This window comes from Marmota monax, unplaced genomic scaffold (assembly GCF_021218885.2).
Source record: "Marmota monax isolate L192 unplaced genomic scaffold, Marmota_monax_Labrador192_F-V1.1 WCK01_AAM20220418_F8-fsc00012, whole genome shotgun sequence".
NCBI classification, from domain to species: domain Eukaryota; kingdom Metazoa; phylum Chordata; class Mammalia; order Rodentia; family Sciuridae; genus Marmota; species Marmota monax.
In genome coordinates, this window is record NW_026695227.1 from 20,801,402 (window position 1) to 20,826,479 (window position 25,078).

The following is a 25,078-nucleotide window of genomic DNA, read 5'->3' on the forward strand; positions in this document are numbered from 1 at the left end:
AGATTTGACCTTTAAGTATTCCTAGATTATGAGCTGGTCTGTGTCTAAATTTGTAGAATTAGCATGATTCCTAATTAACTGCCCCAAAAAAACACAGATTATAAACATACCCTGACAAAAGTAAATTTCTCTTCATAACTTGTGTTCTTATTAGTAGGAATTACTTTGTATAAAATACAGATGAACACATTGAATGTAGAAGTCATTGTTTAACTTCAGATTTATGGAAAATTTAAGTGATTTCAGGAGGCATGCATCTTCTCTGAGCTTCCTGTAGATTACAAGAGTACGTCAGGGACTGTAGAGGGAAATGGATAATCACTCCTTTATGTTAGGAGTTCAGCAGGAGAACTAGACTAATTTTATCAGTCTTATCCACACCTGCTTTTTTAATCCAATTCTAATAGATGGAATGTTTTTAAAGCTATTTATTACATATATAATATATATAAAATAATATGTATAAAATATATGTAATATATATTTGTCCTTTGGGGTTCATATGTACAATTATATATAATACCTACACAATCGTAAGTTTTAATGTTTATATTTTATCTATTATGATTATTGCATATTTTATTTATAAATTTGATTTTCATTTATTTATTGTGTCCACACAAACACTTGGACAGAGCACGTTTTCTAAGATGAATATTTTTGACATGGTTCCCACTGATATAGCAAATAATACATTCCATAATTAAAGAAATGTTCTATGTGATGAGTTATAACATTTGAGTCATTATTATATGTCTGGATAGTTCTTCCTATTTTCTAAAAACAGTAGCATATAGAAATAATTAAAGTCTGCTTATAATGTTAGACTATTGAAATTGTACGCAAATCTATTAGACATAACAAACTTTTGCACATAAAATAGAACAATATATACAATTATATTAAGTTCTTTTTCTATTATATTAAGTTCTAATAAGCTTATTACACTAAACCACTGTTTAGTTTTAGTACACGAAAACACTGCTTCCTACTCAAATTAAAATTTGCCTGGCCAAATAAAAAGCATATTATATTTAGGACCAAAACTTCCTGGAATAAAATATTTTTACACCTAGCTGTAACTTCAAAAACACAATTTAGTCCGTTAGAAGTCACAGCAGAGAAAAAGCTGCCTAAAACAATGTTGAAATTTATTTTAAAGATTAAATTATAAATTTATAATATATGTGTTCTAATGGATTGATTTATTAGAACTATATTCTAATATATTCTGAATTAAAATATCACCTAAACTTTATATAGTAGATATGGTAGATTCTTCCTACATATTAAATATTTTATTCTAATATCTTTAGGAAATAAAGCATTATGGAACTATTAAGATAGTCATGTTTTCAGGAGATATCATGAATGTGAAGACTCCAATATAAATAGATTTTTCTGTGGCTGAATAAAATTTCAGTTTTGAATTCACTTTAAAGACATAGCCATAGAAAAAGAGCACATCAGAAATTTTTTACTCTTGTTTTGTATGTTAATTTTAGTCCATATACAACAACACAAATACGAGTTCAAACACTATAAGTTAACAAGTTTATATCTCTATATTACAGTTAGACATTAATATTAGGAAGATCAACAACACAAGTCGTACAATTTATAAAAACTCATGCCTTCATGTTTATGTTTTATTTCAAGTGTGAGTCATGATAGAAATTTAGAATATTTGGCTTTTGAAGAAGAAAAGGTCTGGATAATTCTTCAATACTCTTAGCATTGTATATACAATGATAATGATTCTATGTTTATTTAACTAAATATATAATTTACCAGAAAACCTGAGATAATCTTGATATCTTTAAAGAACATTATATCATAAATATAAGTCATAGAAAAAATATGAATAAAACCTCAAGTTCTTTTAAGGTATTATTTATTAGTCAAAAAGCAATTACATAATACTTCTTCAAACTGAACATTAATGCCAAATAATTATATTAAAAAAGTTTAAATATACATACAGGATGGATAAGAAAAATGCAAGAGCATGGCTTCTTCTCTCAGTTGTTCCCTGAGATATCAAATTCAGCAAAACACAAAAAATATTCATTTTACATTTTATTAGCAAAATATTAAAATTTCCAGATTTTTAGTAACATCTATCTTTATGTGGACTATATTACCTGGTTTCAAATAAAATACAGAAATGACCCCAAATATTTTGAAGTATCTTATACACAAAAAACTTTCTTCCATTTATAAGAATGTGGATAACTGAGGCAGTTACTTAGATAATTCAAATATATTATTACTTATATGTTTCAAATAAAATAGTCTAGAGGGCTTTGTTGTCTTCCTTAAAATTACTTGTGTAGATACCATTTAAAATTATGAATATCCAAAATAATGCTCACAAGCAGGCTGGAACTAAGATTATTGTAGTAGAACTCCAGAATTTAAAATTCAAACATTGAGCAAAAGTGTTTGGTGAAGTAATACAGCACAACAGACCTTAAGATATAAAATGGAATTTCAGATGTTTGGCCTTTACCCACACCAGGAAGGCACATGCCAGTCATTCAGACAAAATGTTCTTTAAAATACATAAAACCAGCACTCAAATGTACATCAATATTTACAAAAGCTAAATTTTCAAATTGCCTTGATGTTTTAAAATTACAGAGAAAATAGTAATAGAAAATAATCACTCTACTGTATAAAGAACAAGCATCATTACTATACAAAAGTCTTCACAATATCCAGAAATTTAACTTGTAAGATCTCTTTGACCTGTTCCATTGATTTTTCTCCTAAAACTCTCATTGAGCAATCACATATGTCTGTTGTTTCAAACAGATCATTTAAGTAGAACATTCCTCAATTTATATCTTCAATTTATATTGCAGTTTCTCCCCTAGTTCCCAAATCTCTAACAGTCTGAATCACAACTCCACATGCTATAAAATTTTAAAAAGAGGAGCTAGGTATGGGAAAGAGTGGAGATACAGTGATATCTTATAATGAGAAACAAGATGAAACACAGCTAGTACTCACAAATATCTAGATCTTTTAGGAATAGTCTTATGTTTAAAAGCAGAGTAGGATCCAGTTGCTGAGGTCTGACATGTTTCTCTTTTTCCAGCAGGAGGTGAGCATGAGTTCTAGTATCATCTTTGTTGCAAACATGCACCAGATTTATATATTTATTAGTCTCTTTATCAAGACTAAGCAAAGGCTAAACTAGAATTTTAAATCCATCAAATTGAAGGCCAAGTTCATCATATCCACTTCTAAAACTGACAAGTTAGCAACTCGTTATTCCGCTGTTTCTATCAATAAAGCATGTTTTCTTTTACAATCTATATTAGGAATCCAAAAATTTTGTTTTATTTCAGTCTCCAACTGAAACCATTCAGCCATTATAAACTCACAGAATCCAACCCATTAACACTAGCCCAAGTATCCATTCTCACCTTTGTTAAATGAGAAAGTGTGTGTAAAAGTACGTTGGAAAGTGCAAACTCTAAGCATATTCGAAGTGTATAGGCGCTGTACCTGACAGTGAAATTCAATACTATTTCCATTGTCTTTGCTACCAACCTAAGAGGTTTTTATCACTATCCCAATAATCTCCATAAACCTCCCAAGTAGCTTTTGTACTTCTGTCTCTCCCTGATTGCACAGATATTTTTCTATAGTTTGATCATGTTAAAATGTCCCTGGCTGAGAATCAAAATCTCAACAGCTCCAAAATTCCAATGGAATTCATTATATAACCTCATCTGTCACTAGAGTTCTTTCATTACATACTTTTACCTTACTTTTTATATCTGTATTTGTCATTAGTTGTTTTTTTTTTTAAATATATGATAACCTACTTACACAGAACCATAGCCAAAACAAAATCCTCTAATCCTTGGTTTCACAACATCCCTTCTTTTTGTATTTCCTGCTCTCCTTTCAGATAAATCACATATCAACTTACCACAAATTTATCTGGAACATTCCCACCCAGATGTAAATTTTTATTTTTTCTGAAATTCAGCATCCATTTTATGATATAGTCCTATCAGGAAATGTTCATGCTTTGTCTAGTGTTTTGCTGCAGAGGTTGTACTGTATCTTCTATAGGACCACAATCTTTCTCAATATATGGGCTGTATGTATGTTAATCATTTTTAATTCCCATGCAGTAACTAATACAGCAATCTGCTTTGAATAGATGCTCAAAAAACATTTCTTCATTTTAACACATTGACCTTCTGTTCCTAATCTCAGAAAAAAAAAAGTTGGTCTCATCGACTGCAATCTTTTTATTATTCAATTCCAGAGTAAGTTTCTAAAATAGCTTTCAGTCCAAATATGAATCAGAATGAATCAGAGTTTTTCTAAAAAAAAAAAAAAAATCCCTCACACTTAGACTGTATCCTATCCTGAGTCTACTGAAGCAGCATCTGGATGGGCAACAGTTTCAAGCAAGCTCCTCATATGTACCTCCAGCTGAAACCACCACCACTGCCAACAGTCTGCAATATATATCTCTGGCAAGTAGTGAGACGATTTCAATAATTTGCTCTTGATTACATTAAAAGGTCAATGTGTTATATTTCATAGGGTGGAGATGTCATTTAAGGTCATTTTAGAGATATGCAAAATACTGTTCAATGTGAGCCCAGGGGAAAACCTTTGAATATGATTAAAAATCTTTTGGGAAGCAGCTGGTAAGATGAACTGAAGTCAGAAATATGTTAATTAATGAAATATTTCATCCAGTAACCTGGTTGTCAAAAAGATTGCCATTAAACAACAACAAAACAGGTAAGGTTTTGTGCTTTTTCTTTAGAAACTTCAGTATATTTCTCATGTGTGTTATAATTAAACTCTTTTTTCAGATGAATTTCTTATAAACCTTAAGACAGTCCTATGGATGCTAGAAGATAACAAAAATGATGAAAATGAACAACGCGGAGGTACTTCAGACTTGAGCTACTGAATATCTTGTTGACAAAGTGTCAGTCTCTCAGTATGGTATTGAGAACACTGCTGTCCTTCATCAGGAGATTGTTCTTTGGAGAAAGCATCATTACAAGAAATCATTCTCCAATGTTTTGAATATAACAGAGAGATTTTCATTTTAAGGGCAATAACTATGAACCCCTGGAGACACAAGCAGGAACTTGAATCAAAATCATCAGCAGTAAATTTCAGTCATTTTATTAATTTTTATGAAGAACAAAGTGCAATTAAAAGCTTCCTTTCGAATGTTACCACTCAACCTTAAAGCAGAACCTGGAATCTTACATATTGAAAATACAGAATGAATTTGCATATGATTTAGATGTTTTTGTCTCCTGAATGAAAAAGATGGGAGTGCAAAACATATTAATTAAATAAATGAGAAAAAATAAACTTAAGATGTAGTTTCTGTAAAGAGAAACTGGAAATTAGAGAAATTGGTGCTCTGCTTGCCAGTTTAACATGAGACATCCTTCACCCTTAACTCCTAGCCTCAATCCTTGAAGTATAGGATTCTACTCATCTGATCGTCTCAGGCTTTTTAGAAGCAACCAAATTTTCTGAATTAATTTTTTTTCAAAATGAAATGCAATGATTGTACATATTTATGGTGTACAGTGAGATAATTTAGTCAATGTATGTAGGCAATGTATAATAATTAAAACAGAATAATTAGCATTTCCCTCTCAAACAACTATTATTTCTTTGTGTTGGGAAGCTTCAGACTCTATTCTTCTAGTTCTTATAAAATATACTTGTGTGAATTGTTATCATCCCATTGTGCTATTATTATTTTTAAGAAAGTAGCAAGCTGTGATTTCTTATGAAGACACTATATGCTTTACTCACAATTAAAATACTATTACCAATATTTGGAGCTATGGCCAGTGTTTCTAGATAGATATCTTCTGACATTTGTTAGTTATCATTCATTATTCTCTCTCCCCAGAGGTAGTCTCTTCTTGCTTACTTAACCATCTCTTAATCCCACAGGTAAAGAGGTATGAAATGCATTAGGAACTCAGCTCTCTGAGCCACATAATGGAACTAGAGAGTTGATATGTCAAGCTGATTTATTTATAATATTGATATTTCTAGACATTTCATCGACACCTTCTTTTCTTAATATATTTTAAGAAACCATGGAGAAATTTTTTGAGAATAGGGAAAGGTAGATTAAAAAAAAAAGTAGTAAAAAGAGAGAACCTTTCTGATGGTTGATGTATCTTTTCTATTTACATATTCTAAATATTGCAGATACAGCGCTTAAAGCTACACTGTTCAATTTACTAGATATTAGCCAGGCGGAATCACTGAATACCTAAAATATGACCAGTACGGAGCTTTTCATGAAATACGTAAAATATTCTGTATTTCAAAGACAATACAGGAAAGAAGTGGTATCTCATTAACAATCTTGATGTTAATCATGCTGAAAAATAATACTTCATTTACATCCATTTAAGTACAACATATTATTAAAATAATTTCACCAGATTATAATTCTTTTTTATTGTGGCTACCAGAAAAATGTGACCATATGCTACTTCTACTGAATAGTACTCTAAAATTTCAGTTTTAAAATTATTAAAAGCATATCCAAAAATCATTAAACCTCCCTAGAAAGCAATATTATTAATAAATATATAATATTCCTTTTGATGGATGTCTCAGAATTTAACTTGAACACTTAAATTGTTATATATGAGTTGAACATTTTTAGCATAAGCCTTCTTTTCTGTTTTCTGATAATTATCATAGAGTCTTAGAAATGAAAGAAGTAGAGAAAAGTTAAAGAGGTATTTTTAAGGATATTAATAGATGTAAACAAATCAGTTCCCAATATTTTGTTACCATTTATAACCCTATTAAAGTATAAAACTCCTACCTCAATCCCATGATCAATATCAAATAACGTATTTTAAAATATTTTCTAGTTTGGCTTAAAAAGTTATTTGGTTTAAATGTAATTTATTATACATATATGTTTGAAATTTTGTTTTTGTTGTTGATTACTAGTGACTTGATTATTTTCTTATGAATTTACTATTTGTGTTTTTCTGATCAATGATAAAGTCTTTGTGTCTTTGTAATTGAGTGTGGGCATTTTCTTATTATACTAGGACTATTTGTGTATTAAAGAAATGATATTTTTATCTATAAAGCTTTATATATTTAAATTTATGGATTTCTTCAAATGGCCAGTAACTGTCAAAAGCAGTCAACCTGACTGGTGACTGGTCCCCAGGGACAAACAAAATGAAATATGCACAATGAGACGCCTTCAAAAATGGCTAAAATTTAAAACTGGATCCAAATATTGACATGGATACAGAGCAACTAAAACTCTCACACAATGTTCCTTGTTAAGTAAGTTGGCAAACCACTTTAGAAAAGTGTTGGTGAGAACCTACTAAAGTTAAATACAGGACCCAGACCCAGGTATATACCCATTGTATCAAATTTCACCACGTACTACTAAGAGACATACACAAATATGTTCATGCGGCACTGATCATAACAACCAAAACCCTTAAAAAGAAGGTCCACCAAGCATGGACTAATTAGATTTATTGTAGCTTACTGACCAGCAAAATACACTAAAGACACTGCAATGAACAAAAACAATATGAATCTCATAAACTTTTCTCAATATCAAGCAAAAACCAAACATAAAAGAGGAGTTACTCTGAGAATACATTATATTAAATTCAAAAATATAAAGCACTAAGCCATGGTAATAGAAGGCAGGAAAGTGGCTGCTTTGAAGAAGGTAAATAGTGACTTAGAAGGGCAGGAGAATGCTTTAAACTGCTGCTGAACCTCTGTGTGTCAATGCGAGTGCTCCTCACAGGGTGTGATCAATCTGTGCAACTTCATTACACTGTGATTTAGGACTTGCACACTTTGCTGCAGTGAATTGTAATTGAATCACAAAAATCATTCTTAAAATGGACCCATAAGTTCCATCCCTATTATGTTTAAGGGAGGTTTAAATTCAGAAATTCATTCCTAGCCTTCTATTTTCTTTTCTTTCTGTTATTCCCATTTAGGTGGAAATTATTTTGTTAATGGTTTGAGTCTTGATTAATTCTTAGGTTAGTTTTAATCTTACATAAAAATCATCTCAAATCATCTGAAAGGCTAAATTGGTTATTTTCTAATTTCTCATTCTTCCAAATCTAATTCAAAAGAAGGAATTTGGTTGCCTTCAAATAGCGTGCCTCCCTGGAAGGTTTCAACCTGAGTTGCTATAGGATTTTGGATTCAGAGAACTACAGACTTTAATACTAAATCTTATCTATAGACCAAACTAAAAGCTAACATTTTCACTCAGTTTAAGTTCCTTTTCTGTGATAGTTAACTTTAATTCAGCAATAGTGGTCCTGAAGACATAAAATGATTTATTTTGGAAAGGTGGACTTAAAATCCAAATCTTTCCAAGAGACATTAATAAGACCTTAGCTTCACCCATTTTCCCTTATTCCAAAGCTTGCTAGAATATTTTTGTCCTATTCTGGACAGTCCTTTCTGCCTACATTCCTTTTCTTCCATTTGTAATATTCAGGCCTTCATTTGTCTTGATTTATTTTCTCTCTCCCTGGGCTGTATTATAAAATTACTTCCTACTGTTATGCTGTTCTCTTTATTATTTTTCTCTTTTCGGCATCTGTTTACTTTTTTAAAAAACATTTTTTTTAGTTGTCAATGGACATTTATTAATTAATTGATTGATTGATTGATTGATTTATATGTAGTGCAGAGGATCAAACCCAGTTCCTCACTCACGAGAGGCAAGCGCTCAACCACTGAACTACAACCCCAGGGGAAGTATCTGTTCAGTTTTTAAAAAATCATTTCCAGTGTTTTATTGTATAAATTATGGTATTGTTACAAAGCAAATTCTAGTAATTTTTAATACTCTTTTTATTTACATCTGTATTTACTTCATCTTTTTACCTCATGAAAACTACAGATAATTACAGAACTACTTTAGGAAAATCATTAATTTCTTCTAGTGACAGTGATGCTGTTATTCACTGTTTATTTCTGAGAGATGCAGGCGTTTACAACTTATTGGATACTGTGGATAAGAGAAAGGAAGGGCCAAAAATGATTATGATCCTTCAGTTCTGCGTATTTGGGATTAGAGGACTTATTTTCAAGAAATATTAATTGGTAGAGCCAAAGTAAATATAAAAATAGAAAGATAATAGACCTGCCCACCTGGTAATAATCAGTCACTGCTCAGTCTCTTATGTGGTTACTTACTGCCCCATATTCCATGGATGCCCCCTAGGCTTTCCAGGTCACCCCATAATCCTAAAAGATTGACCCTGGCAATGTAAAGGGCTTGTAGATACCTATTCCCATTACATGGCTCTCCTCTATTTTGATGGTGTATGAACACTTGAATATCACCCCTGGAAATCTCACAATAGAATAAACCTGAGAGAAGAAAGGCAGAATTAGTGGTGAAATTGATGAGTAGTTTAGGATTGGACAGAATGAAGCAAAATCAATCTCCTCTTTGTAAAATAGAGTTTTAATTTGAATAGTCTTTCTCAGTCCTAAGGATTCTAATATTATCTTGTACTGGAATTAGAAATTAATTTATATTTCACAATTGAATGATAACATTTTAATGGAGACAAAAGAATTTAAATAGTAAGGTGATAAAAAAATAAAATTTAACAATATAATAATAAAGCTATGGAGAAACACACACACACAAAAATTAACAATATGGGTACACAGGTTGATTTGAATTTGATAATTCTGTGTAGCAGGTGAAAATTTATCAGTATTTGGACACAAAATAAAACAAAAAATATCAATTTTCATCATAAGATCATAAATACATGAATGTAAAACCAAGGATAACTGCAAACAGTAAAACAGAGACTCAGGAAATGACAGCTCAAAACTCACTCCCTGAAGTTCCACTGTAGAAATAAAGCACCGATATTATTCAAAATATTTTCATTTAAAGCATGATAATGAAGAGATAAAACAACAAGTATTGACAGAGGATCATTAAACAGATAACAGCTATTTTAAATACTCTCTTCTGTAATATTGAAAAATAACACAGCAAGGAGCTAGTACGTAAAAGGCAGTTAATCTACACTGTGAGGAATAAGAAGATAAAATCCAGGTTCTTGACCCTAGGGAATTAATAATTATCACGAAAGGCAAAGCAGAAACAAATAATTTTGATACAAGTCAAAATGTATTAAGTCTGCTAATAAACATTCATAGGTGGTAAACACACAGGAGAGGGGGATTAAATGAATTCTGAGACAAAGAAAAGCTTTCCTACAATTGATGGCATTTAAATTTGGCCCAAACAGAAAACCAAGAGGCAAAAAGAACACAGCAGGTTTTTCCAAGGGGTGAAGGGATCTCAGTAAATGCACAATGGAAGAGGACAGGCCCAACATGAGACTGCATGGTGGAAATTGGCTAGAGTACCACTTCCCAAAATCTGTCTTGCATTTTTCTGTTAGTAAAGGGCCTGTGTGAATTGGTTACAAAATTTTCTTTAAAAATAATCTAATTGAAGACAAGATATATGCACTTCTTGAAATACATAGCTTAGAGAATCCAAAATCATTAAAGGTAGAAGAATTTTTAAAAACTTAAATGTGATTAATATATTATTGTATAAAGGATTCTGGTTTTTTTTGTTTGTTTGTTAAATAGCATCACCTGGTTCAACCCCATCGTGTGCTCAATGACAATTTATTCCAAATTAATTAATAGAATTTCTACTGGATTATAAATCAATGAAGAAGTTCAAGAGTTAAAAGTTGATTACCATACTAAGTTCCTAATGATATATAATTAGATCAGCCTTTCTTGAGAGTAAGAATTATAGATTAAAGGGAAATGCAATGAAGAACTCACAAGCTATATCTGAGAAGAATCATTTAGTAGATGGGGGAAATAGATATGTCAGTGAATAATATGCACATTAAGAAATTCCACTTATTAATATTTTAAAAATCTCAAAGAATAGGCAATGGAATAAGGAAAAGATTGAATCTTGTCTACTGAATACACAGGATACTCAGGGTTAATTATAGGCAAATGGTGTGTTATATTTCAGGGAAGATTAGCTAGAGTGAGTGAAGAAACTGAAAACAAATGAAAAACATAAAAGATTTACAAAGATCTTCCTAAAAGGAGGTCTAATGTCTTAAACAACTCACAATTCTCAAGCACTGGGCCGGGAATCACTTGGACATGATGATGCATAATCCCAGAATGAAAACATCAAATGCATTTATCAAATATTAGCTTCAAAGGTAACATACTAGAAAAAGACAGTATTTGTATAGCAAAATGAAGTTTGCACTTAGTTATAATAAATGCCCCTATTAAATGACACCATTTGACAAAATACAGAGTGGTAACAATGAAACTTTTAGTCTCCCTATTCAAGAGACTTTGGCAAGCTGGAATTTCCTGATTGGCAGTTCACTATCTCAGCCTTTTCATCAAATCATCATTTTCTGGTAGACAGCGATCTACTTGGTAGCCCATTTACAATCAGTCCCATATAATAGATACTTGGACTTAATGCAGAGCTACTCCATTAATGCTCACTGAATTTTAAATTAAGCTACAAATTCAGCTAAAGCAACTTCAAGCAATTGAAGCTTTTCAAGGACACCGCCACTGATTGCTCCAGAATTCAGACAAGTCAGTTTTACAGCACTTTAGCTTCCAATTGTTAAAATGAAGTTTAAAATAATCTTCTTTCTCATCCTTTAAAGAAAAAGTGGAATCTATGGGAATGATTTTAGTAAAGTGATTTAACTTTTTGAAAATGAAGTGCATTAAAACCAATTACTCATCCTAAGGTCAAGCAATGCCCCTGGCACTCTCAGATATTGTCAGTATGTTTAAATAAAAGGGACGGATGACTATATTTCTTCTCTTCTAGATTAGCTCAGGGTACCTAAGTTAACATTAAGTGCTAACTTGCTTAACAGCATTACCACATTTGTGTATACTTCATAGATTGATGAGATGTTCCTCACAGAATTAATTTCAAGTTGATGAATTAAGCTAAAAATACTATCAGAATTCTGACAAGACCACACTGCTATCTGAAGTTCCCTGACCATGAATATCATTGTGACCACAATTATCTGAAGTACCCTTTGCTGCAAAAACTAAATGTTCTAAGTAGGTGAAACTAACCAAGCACTTTCCATTTTAATTTTTACCTGAAATACTTTCCCCAGATTGAAAGAGCAGATTACTCTACTGGTTTCCTATGGTCAAATTTATACACAAAATAATATAGACATATGACCAATTTTTCCCACTATGTCAGGGGACAGTTCTAAACTTCGATTAAATGCCAAGAAAACATTCCATCTAATATAAAGTTACTTATGATATTTATCAGATGGGCTTCATTAAATACTAAGGTGGTGCTGTCCAGTGTAGTGGCTGATGGCCATGTGTTGCTAGAGGGCACCCGAAATGTGGCAAGTATGAACTAAAATGTGGTGTAAGCATAAAACACATTGTAAATTTCAGAGACAGTATTAAAATGTAAAACTTCTCCTTATTTTTTTACACTGACTCTACATTGATAACATCTTTTTTTTTCTTTATGATTCATTTTTTTTGTTTATTGTTGGTTGTTCAAAACATTACATAGTTCTTGATATATCATCTTTCACACTTTGCTTCAAGTGGGTTATGAACTCCCATTTTTAGCCCATATACATATTGCAGAATCACATCAATTACACATCCATTGATTTACATATTGCCATACTAGTGACTGTCGTGTTCTGCTACCTTTCCTATCCTCTACTATCCCCCCTCCCCTCCCCTCCCCTCCCCTCTTATCTCTCTACCCCCTCTATTGACCTTCATTTCTCCCCCTTGTATTATTTTTCCCTTTCCCCTCACTTCCTCTTGTATGTTCTTTTGTATAACCCTGAGGGTCTCCTTCCATTTCCATGCAATTTCCCTTTTCTCTCCCTTTCCCTCCCACCTCTCATCTCTGTTTAATGTTAATCTTCTTCTCATGCTCTTCGTCCCTACTCTGTTCTTAGTTACTCTCCTTATATCAAAGAAGACATTTGGCATTTGTTTTTTAGGGATTGGCTAGCTTCACTTAGCATAATCTGCTCTAGTGCCATCCATTTTCCTGCAAATTCTATGATTTTGTCATTTTTTAATGCAGAGTAATACTCCATTGTGTATAAATGCCACAGTTTTTTAATCCATTCGTCTATTGAAGGGCATCTGGGTTGGTTCCACAGTCTTGCTATTGTGAATTGTGCTGCTATGAACATCGATGTAGCAGTGTCCCTGTAGCATGCTCTTTTTAGGTCTTTAGGGAATAGACCAAGAAGGGGAATAGCTGGGTCAAATGGTGGTTCCATTCCCAGGTTTCCAAGAAATCTCCATACTGCTTTCCAAATTGGCTGCACCAATTTGCAGTCCCACCAGCAATGTACAAGTGTACCCTTTTCCCCACATCCTCGCCAGCACTTGTTGTTGTTTGACTGATAACATCTTAAATACACAGAATTAATGAAATATATTATTACATCAATTTCACTGACCTATTTTTAATACCTAATGTTGCCACTAGAAAATGTAAAATTAGGGACTTGCATTATATTTCCATTGAACAATGATAGTGTATAGTGTAAAAAACAAACCCACTGAGCAAATAATCTATTCTAATAAGAAGCATCAAAAGTTCTGGATGTACATATGGAATATAAAATTATAAGCATACAGGATTTTGAACAAATATTAAAGATAGCAGAAGGACAAACATAGTGAATAAGAAAGTCTCTAAATCATAACATTGTGTCATAAAATATAATGAGTGTCATATCATAGTCACTCCGATTTAAGGAAAGGACACTTACTCTGGGAAATTATGTCAGAAAAACAAAAATGCATGTAAAAAGCTTAATAAGCATGCTCTTATTCTACATTTATCCACAGCTGGATGTCAATTTGTATATCAACCTATATGGTGACTATTACTATAAATATATATGGTAATATAAATTTGAATTTATATTATGAAGTATATAAAGTTATAAGTTACTATAAATTACTATAAATTTATATAATGATAAATTTATGAAGTTTTTATGCATTATTTTCTACTGGGAACTAACACACCTTTTAATTTTTAAATAAGTTACTTAATTGGAAGAGTTAGTGAGAGAAAATTAATTATCTTAATTTTGCTTCATATATGATCCACAACCCAGTAACTTGCTAACACTGAAAAAATCTGTTTTTTGGTGCACATGTATCATACAGAATTGTACATTGAATTTTTTATTAATATATTGAGCTACATTTTCAACTAAAGAAAAAGTATTCTACCTTAACATTAAAAATATATTAAGGCACTTACAAAGTTGCAATCCATTTCCCTAACTATTCATTCTGCTAATCCTATAATTCATTTCAAGGAATGTTTAAATTTCTCCATAATAATGTTTTCTACTTCCAACCTCACCCTCTTTATTTTCAGCCTTTAACAGTTCAGACCTCTTATGAATGTGCTGTTAATGATGGTATATTGAAGCAAAAATTAAAAGATAAATCAACATATCAAAGTTAACAATCCAATGACAAAATGAATTTGTTAATATCAAAATAGTTTCTTTGCTTCTGAAGTTTGATATCTAAAAAGTAATTATTTATTGAAAAATGTTTCCCCAATCTAATGGTCTAAATCCTCCACTTCCATTAATTGTTCATAAATTGTGTCTCTGTGTATGTCTGTTTCTCTCTCTCATCTCTCTCTCTCTTGCTCTTACTCTATCTTTCGTGTATGTGTAACCCAGATTGTGCATATATTTTATTGACCATTTCAATATCTGTTAAGAATCTCTAAGAATATATAATACTCATTTACCTGCACCTAATTTTCAGTTATACAAGACTTGCTACTTAAGAACATTTTCCCCGATAATATAACATTTCAGGTAATGAAATAGTCAAATTATAGTAAATTGTTTCCTAAATAGCCTTTGCACTCTTCACAATTACCACATTATCAATTACTAAAGTATCGTGACCAATGTCCATGAAAAAAGCTTTCATATAAGTAGAAGAATTTATAATTTTAGGGTGTATCCTATAGAAACACAGTGCATTAATTATTACTGCACTGTTGGAAGCATACTACCAGGTTTCAAAGTCTGGCTCCACCTTTTATTACTCATATGACCTTAAGCAAGTTACTTCTTTTCCTTAGTTTCTTCATTTCTAAAATGGAATTAATATAATATCTATCATTTATTGTAAAAGTTAAATTAAGAATAACATGAAAAATGCTTAGAAAATACCTGGTACAATAGAAACATTCATCAAGTCATATCTTGGATAGGAATACTCAAAACCCCCAAATCAAAAGAAAGAAGAATCACATTCCAAGTTAAAGAGTTAACCTTAATATATACTGAAATATATAATAGATACTGAAAGCTACTTGAAATGCTTGCAACTTTAGAGGAATATTGAAGGACAGTCATAGAAGCACACCTTTCAGAGATAGATAATACAATATCTACAAATCTGCAAACAGGATTGAATGCTCATGGATATAATGAAATCTGAACTTACACTCCTCATTCCTAAGTGGTCAAATTAAAACCATCTCCCCAACTTGTAAAAATTATTAGGAAAAGGCTACCAGTTTTGTCCAATTCTAAAAATTTAAAATAAATTATATGATAAAGTGCCTAAAGTCCTTCTTTACTTAAAGCAGCATTATTTCTTTTTCTAAATTTCTAGGAAGCAAAATTCATTTTCTCTGTGAATCAAGTTTAATGAAGCAATGGAGCATAAGTTTCCAACAGAAAAACAGAAAGTTTTCTGATAAGATTTTACTCCAGAATGCATGTCAAATTCTTATAAAGGAAAGCCAAAAAATTAATTCAACGAATACCTGGCAGAAATGCAATGATCAGTGGTGTAACACAGGTTATCACCAAGAGTAAATTCCAAACCATGACTTTTGGACTTTAGGACAATCATGTTTGAGATACAGTTTGAAGACTGAAATCCTTAAGTCTTATAGTTATTTGTTGGTAGCTAAAATATGATATAAAATTTCTACCTCTCTTTCATCTTCCCTTATCACTTCTTTTTTAAAAAAGGAAAAAAATACTACTTTTTTCAAATTTTTGGACATTATTAGACCATGTGTGAGAATATGTGGGCGAATGTCACATATATGCATGAAAGTGTCTGTCCAGTTGGACATTTTCCTACCTATGCAGCAAAAGAATGAGAGAGGCTGCCCCTTTGGCATAGGCTGGGCTTCTGAAACTGTTCCTGTACCCACAGGAGTGCTCAGGGAGCTCACTCCCATCTCTGGGTGTGGTTGCTGGTTTCTATGGATTGCAGAGAGAAGGACTTTGCTTGCATGCTTGCATCTTGAGCTTTGACTTCCTGTTTCAGCTTAATTTACCAGTGAGCTGTGGGCTGGGGTTTAGGGCATTAGCCAAGTGGAAAATTAAAAGAGCCCTTTACTACTTTCCCAGTTGTCATTCTCTTTTGTCATGAGTCTATTCAGTCCTTTCTGGAAGTACCTAGAAAGGCAATTATCTGGAATTTTGAGCATTTCTGGGTCCTTGGCTTGAATACTTGAAGACATCTCAATATTAATTCTACTTAAAATGGCAGAAACACTGGAAAAATGCTCAAAGAAGAAAAGAAAGAAGTAGTGTGTTTCCACCCTTTTAGTCTTTAGCATCTACTGTGATATGCAGGGGGAGAGTGTCCCGCAGAGCTCTGAACAACCATTTGCTCTACCAATCCCCAGACACAATTCTAGGGTTTGTTTGTGAGATAAGTCTAGTCTCTGTTTCTGCAGGGGGAGTGAAGAGTGTGTGTTCGGTGCTCAGATATATTCCCTTGAATGGTACAGGATATAAAGGTTGTAGGAATCTTCAGAGAGATTTCAGGATGCAGAAATTTGACAAACTCTGATCTACAGCTAATAAACTAGACATCTACCAGTCGGAAGCCATGAGAAAAACATCAGGTCCAAAGTGAAAAATCTTTATTACTGTAAATGATGAAAATCTCTTTTAATCTCCAAGTTGAAAGAAGATACACTCTTTTAAAATCTCATGTAAACATCTCAACGTCATTTGAAAAAAACAGACAAAATATGTAATCTAAAAATGGAAATTAAAAATGAGGGCCATTTCCATGTACCTGCTTCTTAAAGTATATGTAGTTTGAAAAGCATGAATAAAAGAAAAGAAAATGTCTTACCTCCCATCTCGATCCCAGTCATAAACCTCTACTTTGATTGTTCTGTCCATGGGAAAAACACACATTAACATTAATTAGTATGATCAAAATAATATGATTGAGAATTAAAAACTAATTTGTCAGATATTCTTGACAGATAAAACAGTGCAAGCTTGTAGATATTTACAAAGTAATTTAAAATTGATTTAGCTAACTTCATTGTTAGAATTCACTTCAGATTTTAAGTCGATTTCTAGAATCTATGCTGATTCTTTAATGGGAGTAGAGAAAGTACATGGGACGCAGCTCCTCAACCAGGAGGCAGGCCCCCACTTCCACACTTTTGAAAACCACTCTCTTGGCACAGTATTTCTCAAAGTCAGAATCATATGGGGACTTATCAAGACACAGGTAACTGGACCTCTTCTGCAGAGTTTCTGGCTTAGTCGGTCTGGAATTGGACCTGAAAATCTGAATTCCTACAAGATTACCAGATGGTACAAATACAACTAATCACATTATAAGAACCACTTTCTCAGAAAAAGAATGAGTCCAGTTAAAAAAAAATTGCAGTCTTATTAAATAAATAACATGATAATTAAGTAGCATATCACATTTCAAAGTAAACTTAATGACACATTGGTAATCAAGTATCCCTTGTATAATATTGGTTAATAGAGTCAACTTCCTTTTTCTTTTATGCAAATAAGATAACTTTATAATTTACTCTCATTAAAAGAGAAAAAAATTGATTTTGAGAAATCATCAGGAATGTGGGAATATCTTCAGGACCACCTCATCTGGGTACTCATCAAAACAACATTCTATATCTATAGAATTTCTATGAATCAGCAACCATGACCTCAGTTGTGCCAAGTAACATTTTCAAGACTTTGTGTGACAATAATTTGTCTTGTAACTCCGGTATATGTACTTACTCCACTCGAGAAGGATGTATTATATTAAAGCCTTGAGGCAATGAGAATTTCGAAATGGCTCTCAAATAACAAGTTAAAGCTTAAATTAATGTTCAATATACCTTGGATATTTTCATGTGTAATATTTTCACTGCACATTTTCATCTTTGGAAAATCAGTTTAACCAAATTTTAATTAGCCAAATTACATCTATTGCCCAAATCATCATCGAATAAGAGTCACTTAAATTTTTTTGAATAAATTAAACAACCATTTGTAAATACATATTTACATAAGCAAAAAAGCCACCATTTAAAAAATAATCTTGCTTCAATTATTAGATATATACTAAACATCTGAAATCCTCAGAGAAGTTGCCATTTATTTTACCTGTCATAATCTCCATTGCATAATGCTCTGACTGAGATCTTGAACGCTTGCCATACTGGATTTAGAGTGTTTTTGACAACTTCAGTTTTATGACAAATTGTAAAACTGTAAAAAAAAAAAAGTTTTCAGTTACTTTCATGATTCAGTTATGATATAGTGTTTTAATGCCAATCCTCTTTCTTTTTATGCAGAATAAATGTTGTTGATCCCACTCTTGTTGCTATACCATTTAAGAAAAGGAGAATGACTTGAAAACTTTTAAGATTAGCTCACTATAATATAAAACAATGAGATTTCACTGTAAGTTTATCACAACAGTTTTTCCACAGATTCAATAAACCTAAAGCTATTTTATAAGTTATTTTTATAAAAACTCACAGGCCATATATAAAGATGATCTATAACTCTAAAAAAGAACGATTTTGTTGGAGTGTTGGAGAGAAAAACCTGGTTGAAGTGGGTTTAATAAGGAAAAGAGAAACTAAGAGTCATGTACATTATTTTTGAAGGGTGCAGCTGTGAAATGAAAAACAGAAATGGAGGGTAGCTCAGTTGAGTTGGGTCTTCAATGAATCCCACAATGTGTTCAAGGTTTGGCCACCATCTGCAGTGCCACTGGGAAATAGTGGAACCTTGAGGAGGTGGGGCCCAGTGGAAAGACATTAGGTCATCAGAGATGTGTCCTTGAAGGAGATATGGGGAGTCTTTTCTCTCTTTCCAGTCACCATGGGGTGAGTACCTTTGCTTTACCATGGGCTCCCCACAGTGATGTTCTGCCTCAAAATGGGTCCAAAAGCAAGGGAGTCAGCTGACCATGGACTGAAACCTCTTTAAAACATGAGCCAATATGAACATTTCCTCTTTTATGTTGATTTTCTCAGATATTTTTTCCCAGTCACAGAAAGTTGAGTAATACAATAGCTTAAAGTAAAAAAAAAAAAAATAGATAAGGAAAAGGGTTTTTGTTATTTTTATTATTATTATTATTCATGACAGAAGAAAACAAAAACCAAGATTGTTTGACAAATGAAAAGATCTAGCACAGGGGAAATCATGTGATGTATCAAAGAAAGGAGAGAAAGACTGGAGCAATGTACTTCAGATCAATGACAGTAGACAAGATAAAATAAAAACCAACTGACCATCTTTAAAGCAACATGCTCAACAGTCTACTGATTTTTGGGCTAATTTGCTTATGGTTAAATGAAAATTTCTGGTATATTCCTAGTGTCACCAGTCACAGTGATTAAATAATTTGACACTTGAAATTTTTCCTCATAAGAAAGTGACTCGTCTTCTTAGTGAGATATTGATGAGCCAGGTAGTCATTTTTCTCCTGTTAAACATTCTCATTTGTAACACATTAGATGTGATGTGGACAGAAAAATTTCACCAGTAAGAATTCCAGAGCTGATATAGTTGGTGGAAATTCTAACAGGATTCTGATGTAGCTTTTTCTAATATTCAGGAGTATGGATACGAATATAAATGTGTATAGATGTCTATCACAAAAATATTGTAAGAAAAATACTCATTAAATAATCTATATGAAGATACTTCAACCAAATCTATTTACCAAGATTACTTACTACAAAGGTCGAGTTACTAAATAAATGTGAAAGCAAAAAAGAATTTGTAACATATATCATTAGAGGTTTTAAATTAATATTTCTAGTAGAAAAGAAGTTACTTCTTTTTAAAATAAAATAAGCCTCACACATTATGAGCGAGAGACAGTTTTTGAAATAGTTCCATGTTCAATTAAATAAAAATAAAGCAAAATCTTTTGAGTAAGAAATTGACATACATGTAAAAAGTGAGGAGTACTTCAGAGCATTTTACTCATTCACCATCAAAACAGAATGATCTATATTAATTCATTTATTAATTAATGAATACACTTGGCTCTAGCTAGTGAACTAGTTTTCTGTGTCTAAATATATATGGAAAGTTTTCTGAAATGAGATTTATCAAATTTTAGCAATTTCTGCTTTATAATTTTAAATTATATCCTTTCTTAATAATTATTTTTTAATGATTGAGTATCTTTCTTAAAAGCATAATAACATTTTGCAACAAAGGCATAACTTGTAGCTTCCAATGTATGATACCCTGAACACCTATGCTTGTACAACTAATCTTTACAAATAAAGTAGTAAGAAGGAAAATAGGAAATTCAGTAAAGAAATAGTTTGGTCAAGAGAAGACAAGAACTTTGTGACTCCAGAAAGTCTGAATCAGTCCTTTGTTTCTCTCTACATTTGAAATGCCTGGGAAATATGATTACTTTCTTCAATATTTTTCATATGGCTATAATTGATGTACAAATGCAACTGACACTCTTACATTTTTACCACCAAATTCAAATGACATATACAATAATAAGGCACTACAACAAAAATATCCAACAGTTACTTAGTAGGTTCATCAGCAAAAATCTCACAATAAGTAAAGCATCATTCTAAACTGCCCAGTCCATTCACTTTAAATAGCAAACTTTCTATTTCTACTTGACATCTTATGAGTTTCCACATAACTTTAACATGTTGTGTGATTTTACTTAAAGTGAAGCAGTACTAACAAATAATTATTTTTCATTTTATGCCCTTCACTCTTAATTTACTCTTAATTATTGTTATAAAACAATAATAATTATAGCAATAATAATAAGTATGTTTAAATTCTTCTTACATGCTAGAACAACTTCTAGACATTTTGTGTAATAAGTCATTTAATTCTTTTAACAATCCTGGAAGGTAACTATGATCATTACCTCAATTTATACATTAGAAAACTGAGTCTTAACATAGTTTAATGCCCACCCACAGGCCTATAGCTGTTAAGTAACATGATTATGATTTAAACCTTGACAACATAACTTTAATAATATATTTAACCACCAAATTTTTTCATGAATTTCATGAGTACAACATGAATCACAGAACATGATAATCAAATATACTTAATGGTAATTATTTATGCTAAATTATGCTCTATAAATCATAGACATGTACTCAAAAACACAAAAAACAATCTAATAATAACTAGCAAAACATCAAATTTTATTATACTATACTAAAAAAAATTATTGACTTTGGACTCAGATATTACTGGAAAAAAAACCACTGTAGCATAAAAAGCAATCCATATAAGTTCATATCCTTCTAAAGAAAATGGTTTAAGAGTTCAATAATACAACAAAATACATTTGTTTCAGCATTTTGGGTTTCTACACAATATCATTCTTCCACAATCCTAAGGCAATATCATAATTGCATAAAAAGTAAATAGGAAATGTTTCTGTGAAACTTAAAATCATTCATCTTAAGTATCAAATATAATATACAAAATGATTATGAAGTTATACATTACTACTGAGACACAAAAATCACATCAATTTTTAAAGTACCAAAATATTTTCCTCCATTTATCAACTTAATATGCTCCTCTGACTCAAATGTAATAACTCAAATATCACTCTCACCAAAGAGTTAAAATGAATAAAAGATAAATCTACCTGCCATCTTCATTACTTCGATAAAATACAAGAAAAGGGTCTGATTTTCCAAAGAAATCCTTCTTGTCCAATTTGTTTGCACAAAATTGCATCAAAACAGCATCCTGAAAACAAAATTAATAAAAAAAAGACTCAAAAGCTGGGCTATAAATAACTAGAAACTGCAGACCTCAAGCAAGACTTGACAAGAAAACAAATTTGTCATTTTAATGCAAATGGCCAAGTGTGGAAGAGCTCTACACAACATAAAATCTCTTTTTCAAGGATTGTGGAACTTTAAAAATTGCCCTGGAAATTTTCATTCAAGTTACAAAACTTACTTATCAAAAACTGTTAACATTCTTTCCCTAAAAAGTGATATTAAGCTAAATGTCTCTGGGTATTCAAGATTGCCATACAGGAGCTACATTCATGTTTTCAATCACTCAGGTACAGATTTAGAACAAGCCATGCACCTGCCATGTATTAGATGTTGAAATACACTAAATGATTTGAAGGCAACATGATAGACACACTCTGACAACATAGTTCAGGATCTTTTTTGGCAGGGTTGGTGGTGAATTCTTTCTTAAATTATAAACAAATACATCAAAATGTCTGAATAATTATTAAAAATAATTTCTATGATACCGAGTTTCAAGAAAATTAAAAGAGTTTCCTTTTCTTTCACTCTTCTAATATTTGCATGTTAATTATTATGCCAAACCAATCATTGCTATCAATTCATGTATTCAGGAACTCATAATCTACATGATTTCAATGTAGGGAAGTTAGACATTGATTATATAAGTTTTTGTTTAAAAGGTAAATAATGTAGAGTTCTTTAAAAATTAAAAGTAATACTTTGGAGATTTTTTTGTTTTAACTGACAGGAGATGGTAAAAGTTTTAGGAAGAGGCAGAGTGGAAAAGCAATTCAGAATAAATGAAGAGGTCACAGTTTTGAGTAGTATATGGTGGAAACATTAATGATGCCTAAAAAAGATCAGACTTATTCACCATTTTATTTGGGGGAGTCCAACAATACTTATAAACAATGAAAAGGATGATGCTCTCTTTATCATCCATCCATTCATTTACTGTGCAAATATTTCTCAAGAAATCCAAGTCAGACTTGGAAATAGGGTGATTAGACAATTTCTGCATTTAGAAAGTCATAGTTCTAGATTTCCCCACTCCACCCTTCCTCTCCCATCCCTTCTTTAGATACCAAAGATTGAACTCAGGGATGATCTGCCACTGAGATACTTCACTACCATTTTTAATTTTTTTTTTTTTTTTAATTTTGAGACAGGGTCTTCCTAAGTTACCCAGGCTGGCCTTGAACTTTAGATCTTCCTGCCTCAGCTTCCTGAGCAGCTGGGATTACAGGTGTGGGACAGCACACACAACTCTAAATTTCTCACTTTCAGAGATAATGGTATAGTGTTATTTTACTTTATTATTTAGCATATAGCTATGATAACTTCTGTCAGGGGAACTTAGCCAGGCATATTGATAATATACATTTTGAAGAAAATTAAAAGAACAGAAATAAGAACAGTATAGACTTCTGTCACCTCCAGCGAAAAGTAATCAAATATGATCACTTTACTTTCTAATTCGAGGGCCAAAGATTAAAAATTTCTACACTATCCACTAAGGAAGTAATGAGAGAATAATCGCAAGAACAGAATTAAGAAGGAAGGACTGTTTTGTTTTGCTTGTTTTCATATATATATATATATATATATATATATATATATACACATACATACATACATATATGGAAATGCTCTTGGGAAAGAGTGGTTTTCTAAGAACATGGGACATTACAATGACATTGTTCTTGATGCAGAAAAATCACTCCTTCTCAATATTCCCCTGTGAAGTGCCTGGAACAAAACACAAACTTCCAAGGAACATATACTTAGAATGCAAAAAAGATGTAAAAACTGGGTATAGTGGTACACACCAGTAACTTCAGCTACTGGGGAGGCTGAAGCAGGAGGACTGAAAGTTCAAGGTCAGCCTCAGCAACTTGGTAAGATCCTGTCTCAAAACTAAAAAAAAAAAAAAAATTAAAGCCCTGGGGATGGATCTTAGTGGTAGAGCATGCCTGGATTCAATCTCCAGCATCACTAAAATATAAAAATAAATTTTTTAAAATAAATAAATCATGTGTATTTTAAATTGTGAATAAAACTTCAAAGATATGTTATTTTTAAAGCATGAACTTTACATGATCATTAGTAAGCTCAATATCAATATTTCATATCTCAAATTTTATTGCTGAAGTCTGATAAAAATGAATAACTAATTCAAAATAAAGATTGCTTTCAATGAAGCAAATTATATGATGTTGAGGAAAATATTTTTAACACAAATGTATTAAACTCAAAAGAAATCTAATGTAGGGTGAAAAATAAGCATTAAAATACTTTTAGAAATATACCAGCATCATTGCACAGTTTTGAGGTTTTCATTCTCTCTTCACTTTGTGCCACCAAATAGATTTTTAAGATCTCTCCTGATGCTTCACCACAGTATAAAGATCTTCCTACTAAAGAAATCTGCTTGGATGTTTCACAGGCATGTCTAACAAGTTCAAAATGAAGTATCTACTGTGTATCCATAAACTTACTTCTCCTCAAATTTTACCAGTTCAATTAGTGGCAGAATTGTCCTCCCAAGAGCTCAAGGAAGCCATCCTTAGCTCCTTGCTTTGCACTACTCTTTATCCAGTCCAGCACCAGGTTGTTCCATTCCACCTGGAAAACTTCTCTCAAACCTTTTCTTTGCATTGACTACCATACCTCAGTCCCAGCCAACCTCACCTCTCACCCACACATGTGCTGTAGCACCTACTCCTTTCTCCTTCTTCAACTTTTAGACCTTGTCCAATCCATTCTCTGAACATTCAACAGATAAAATAAGATTTTTCAAATATGAAAGAAATCAGGCTACTCTCAGCTTAATGTTCTTTAAGGATTTCCCTTGCATTTAGGATAAATGCAGAACTT

The 25,078-nt window shown here is 31.8% G+C and overlaps 1 protein-coding gene across 1 annotated transcript in view; it reads right to left on the bottom strand.

Moving 5' to 3' along the window:
- Cpne8 (copine 8) overlaps positions 1–25,078 on the bottom strand; it is a 195,612-nt gene that overhangs the window by 67,920 nt on the left and 102,614 nt on the right. Inside the window, exons 8-10 of the mRNA XM_046436155.2 lie at positions 22,078–22,181; positions 18,561–18,665; positions 17,275–17,316 (exon numbers count right to left, since the gene is read on the bottom strand). Coding sequence (XP_046292111.1) covers positions 17,275–17,316; positions 18,561–18,665; positions 22,078–22,181 — 251 coding nt within the window. The remainder of the gene's footprint in view (positions 1–17,274; positions 17,317–18,560; positions 18,666–22,077; positions 22,182–25,078) is intronic.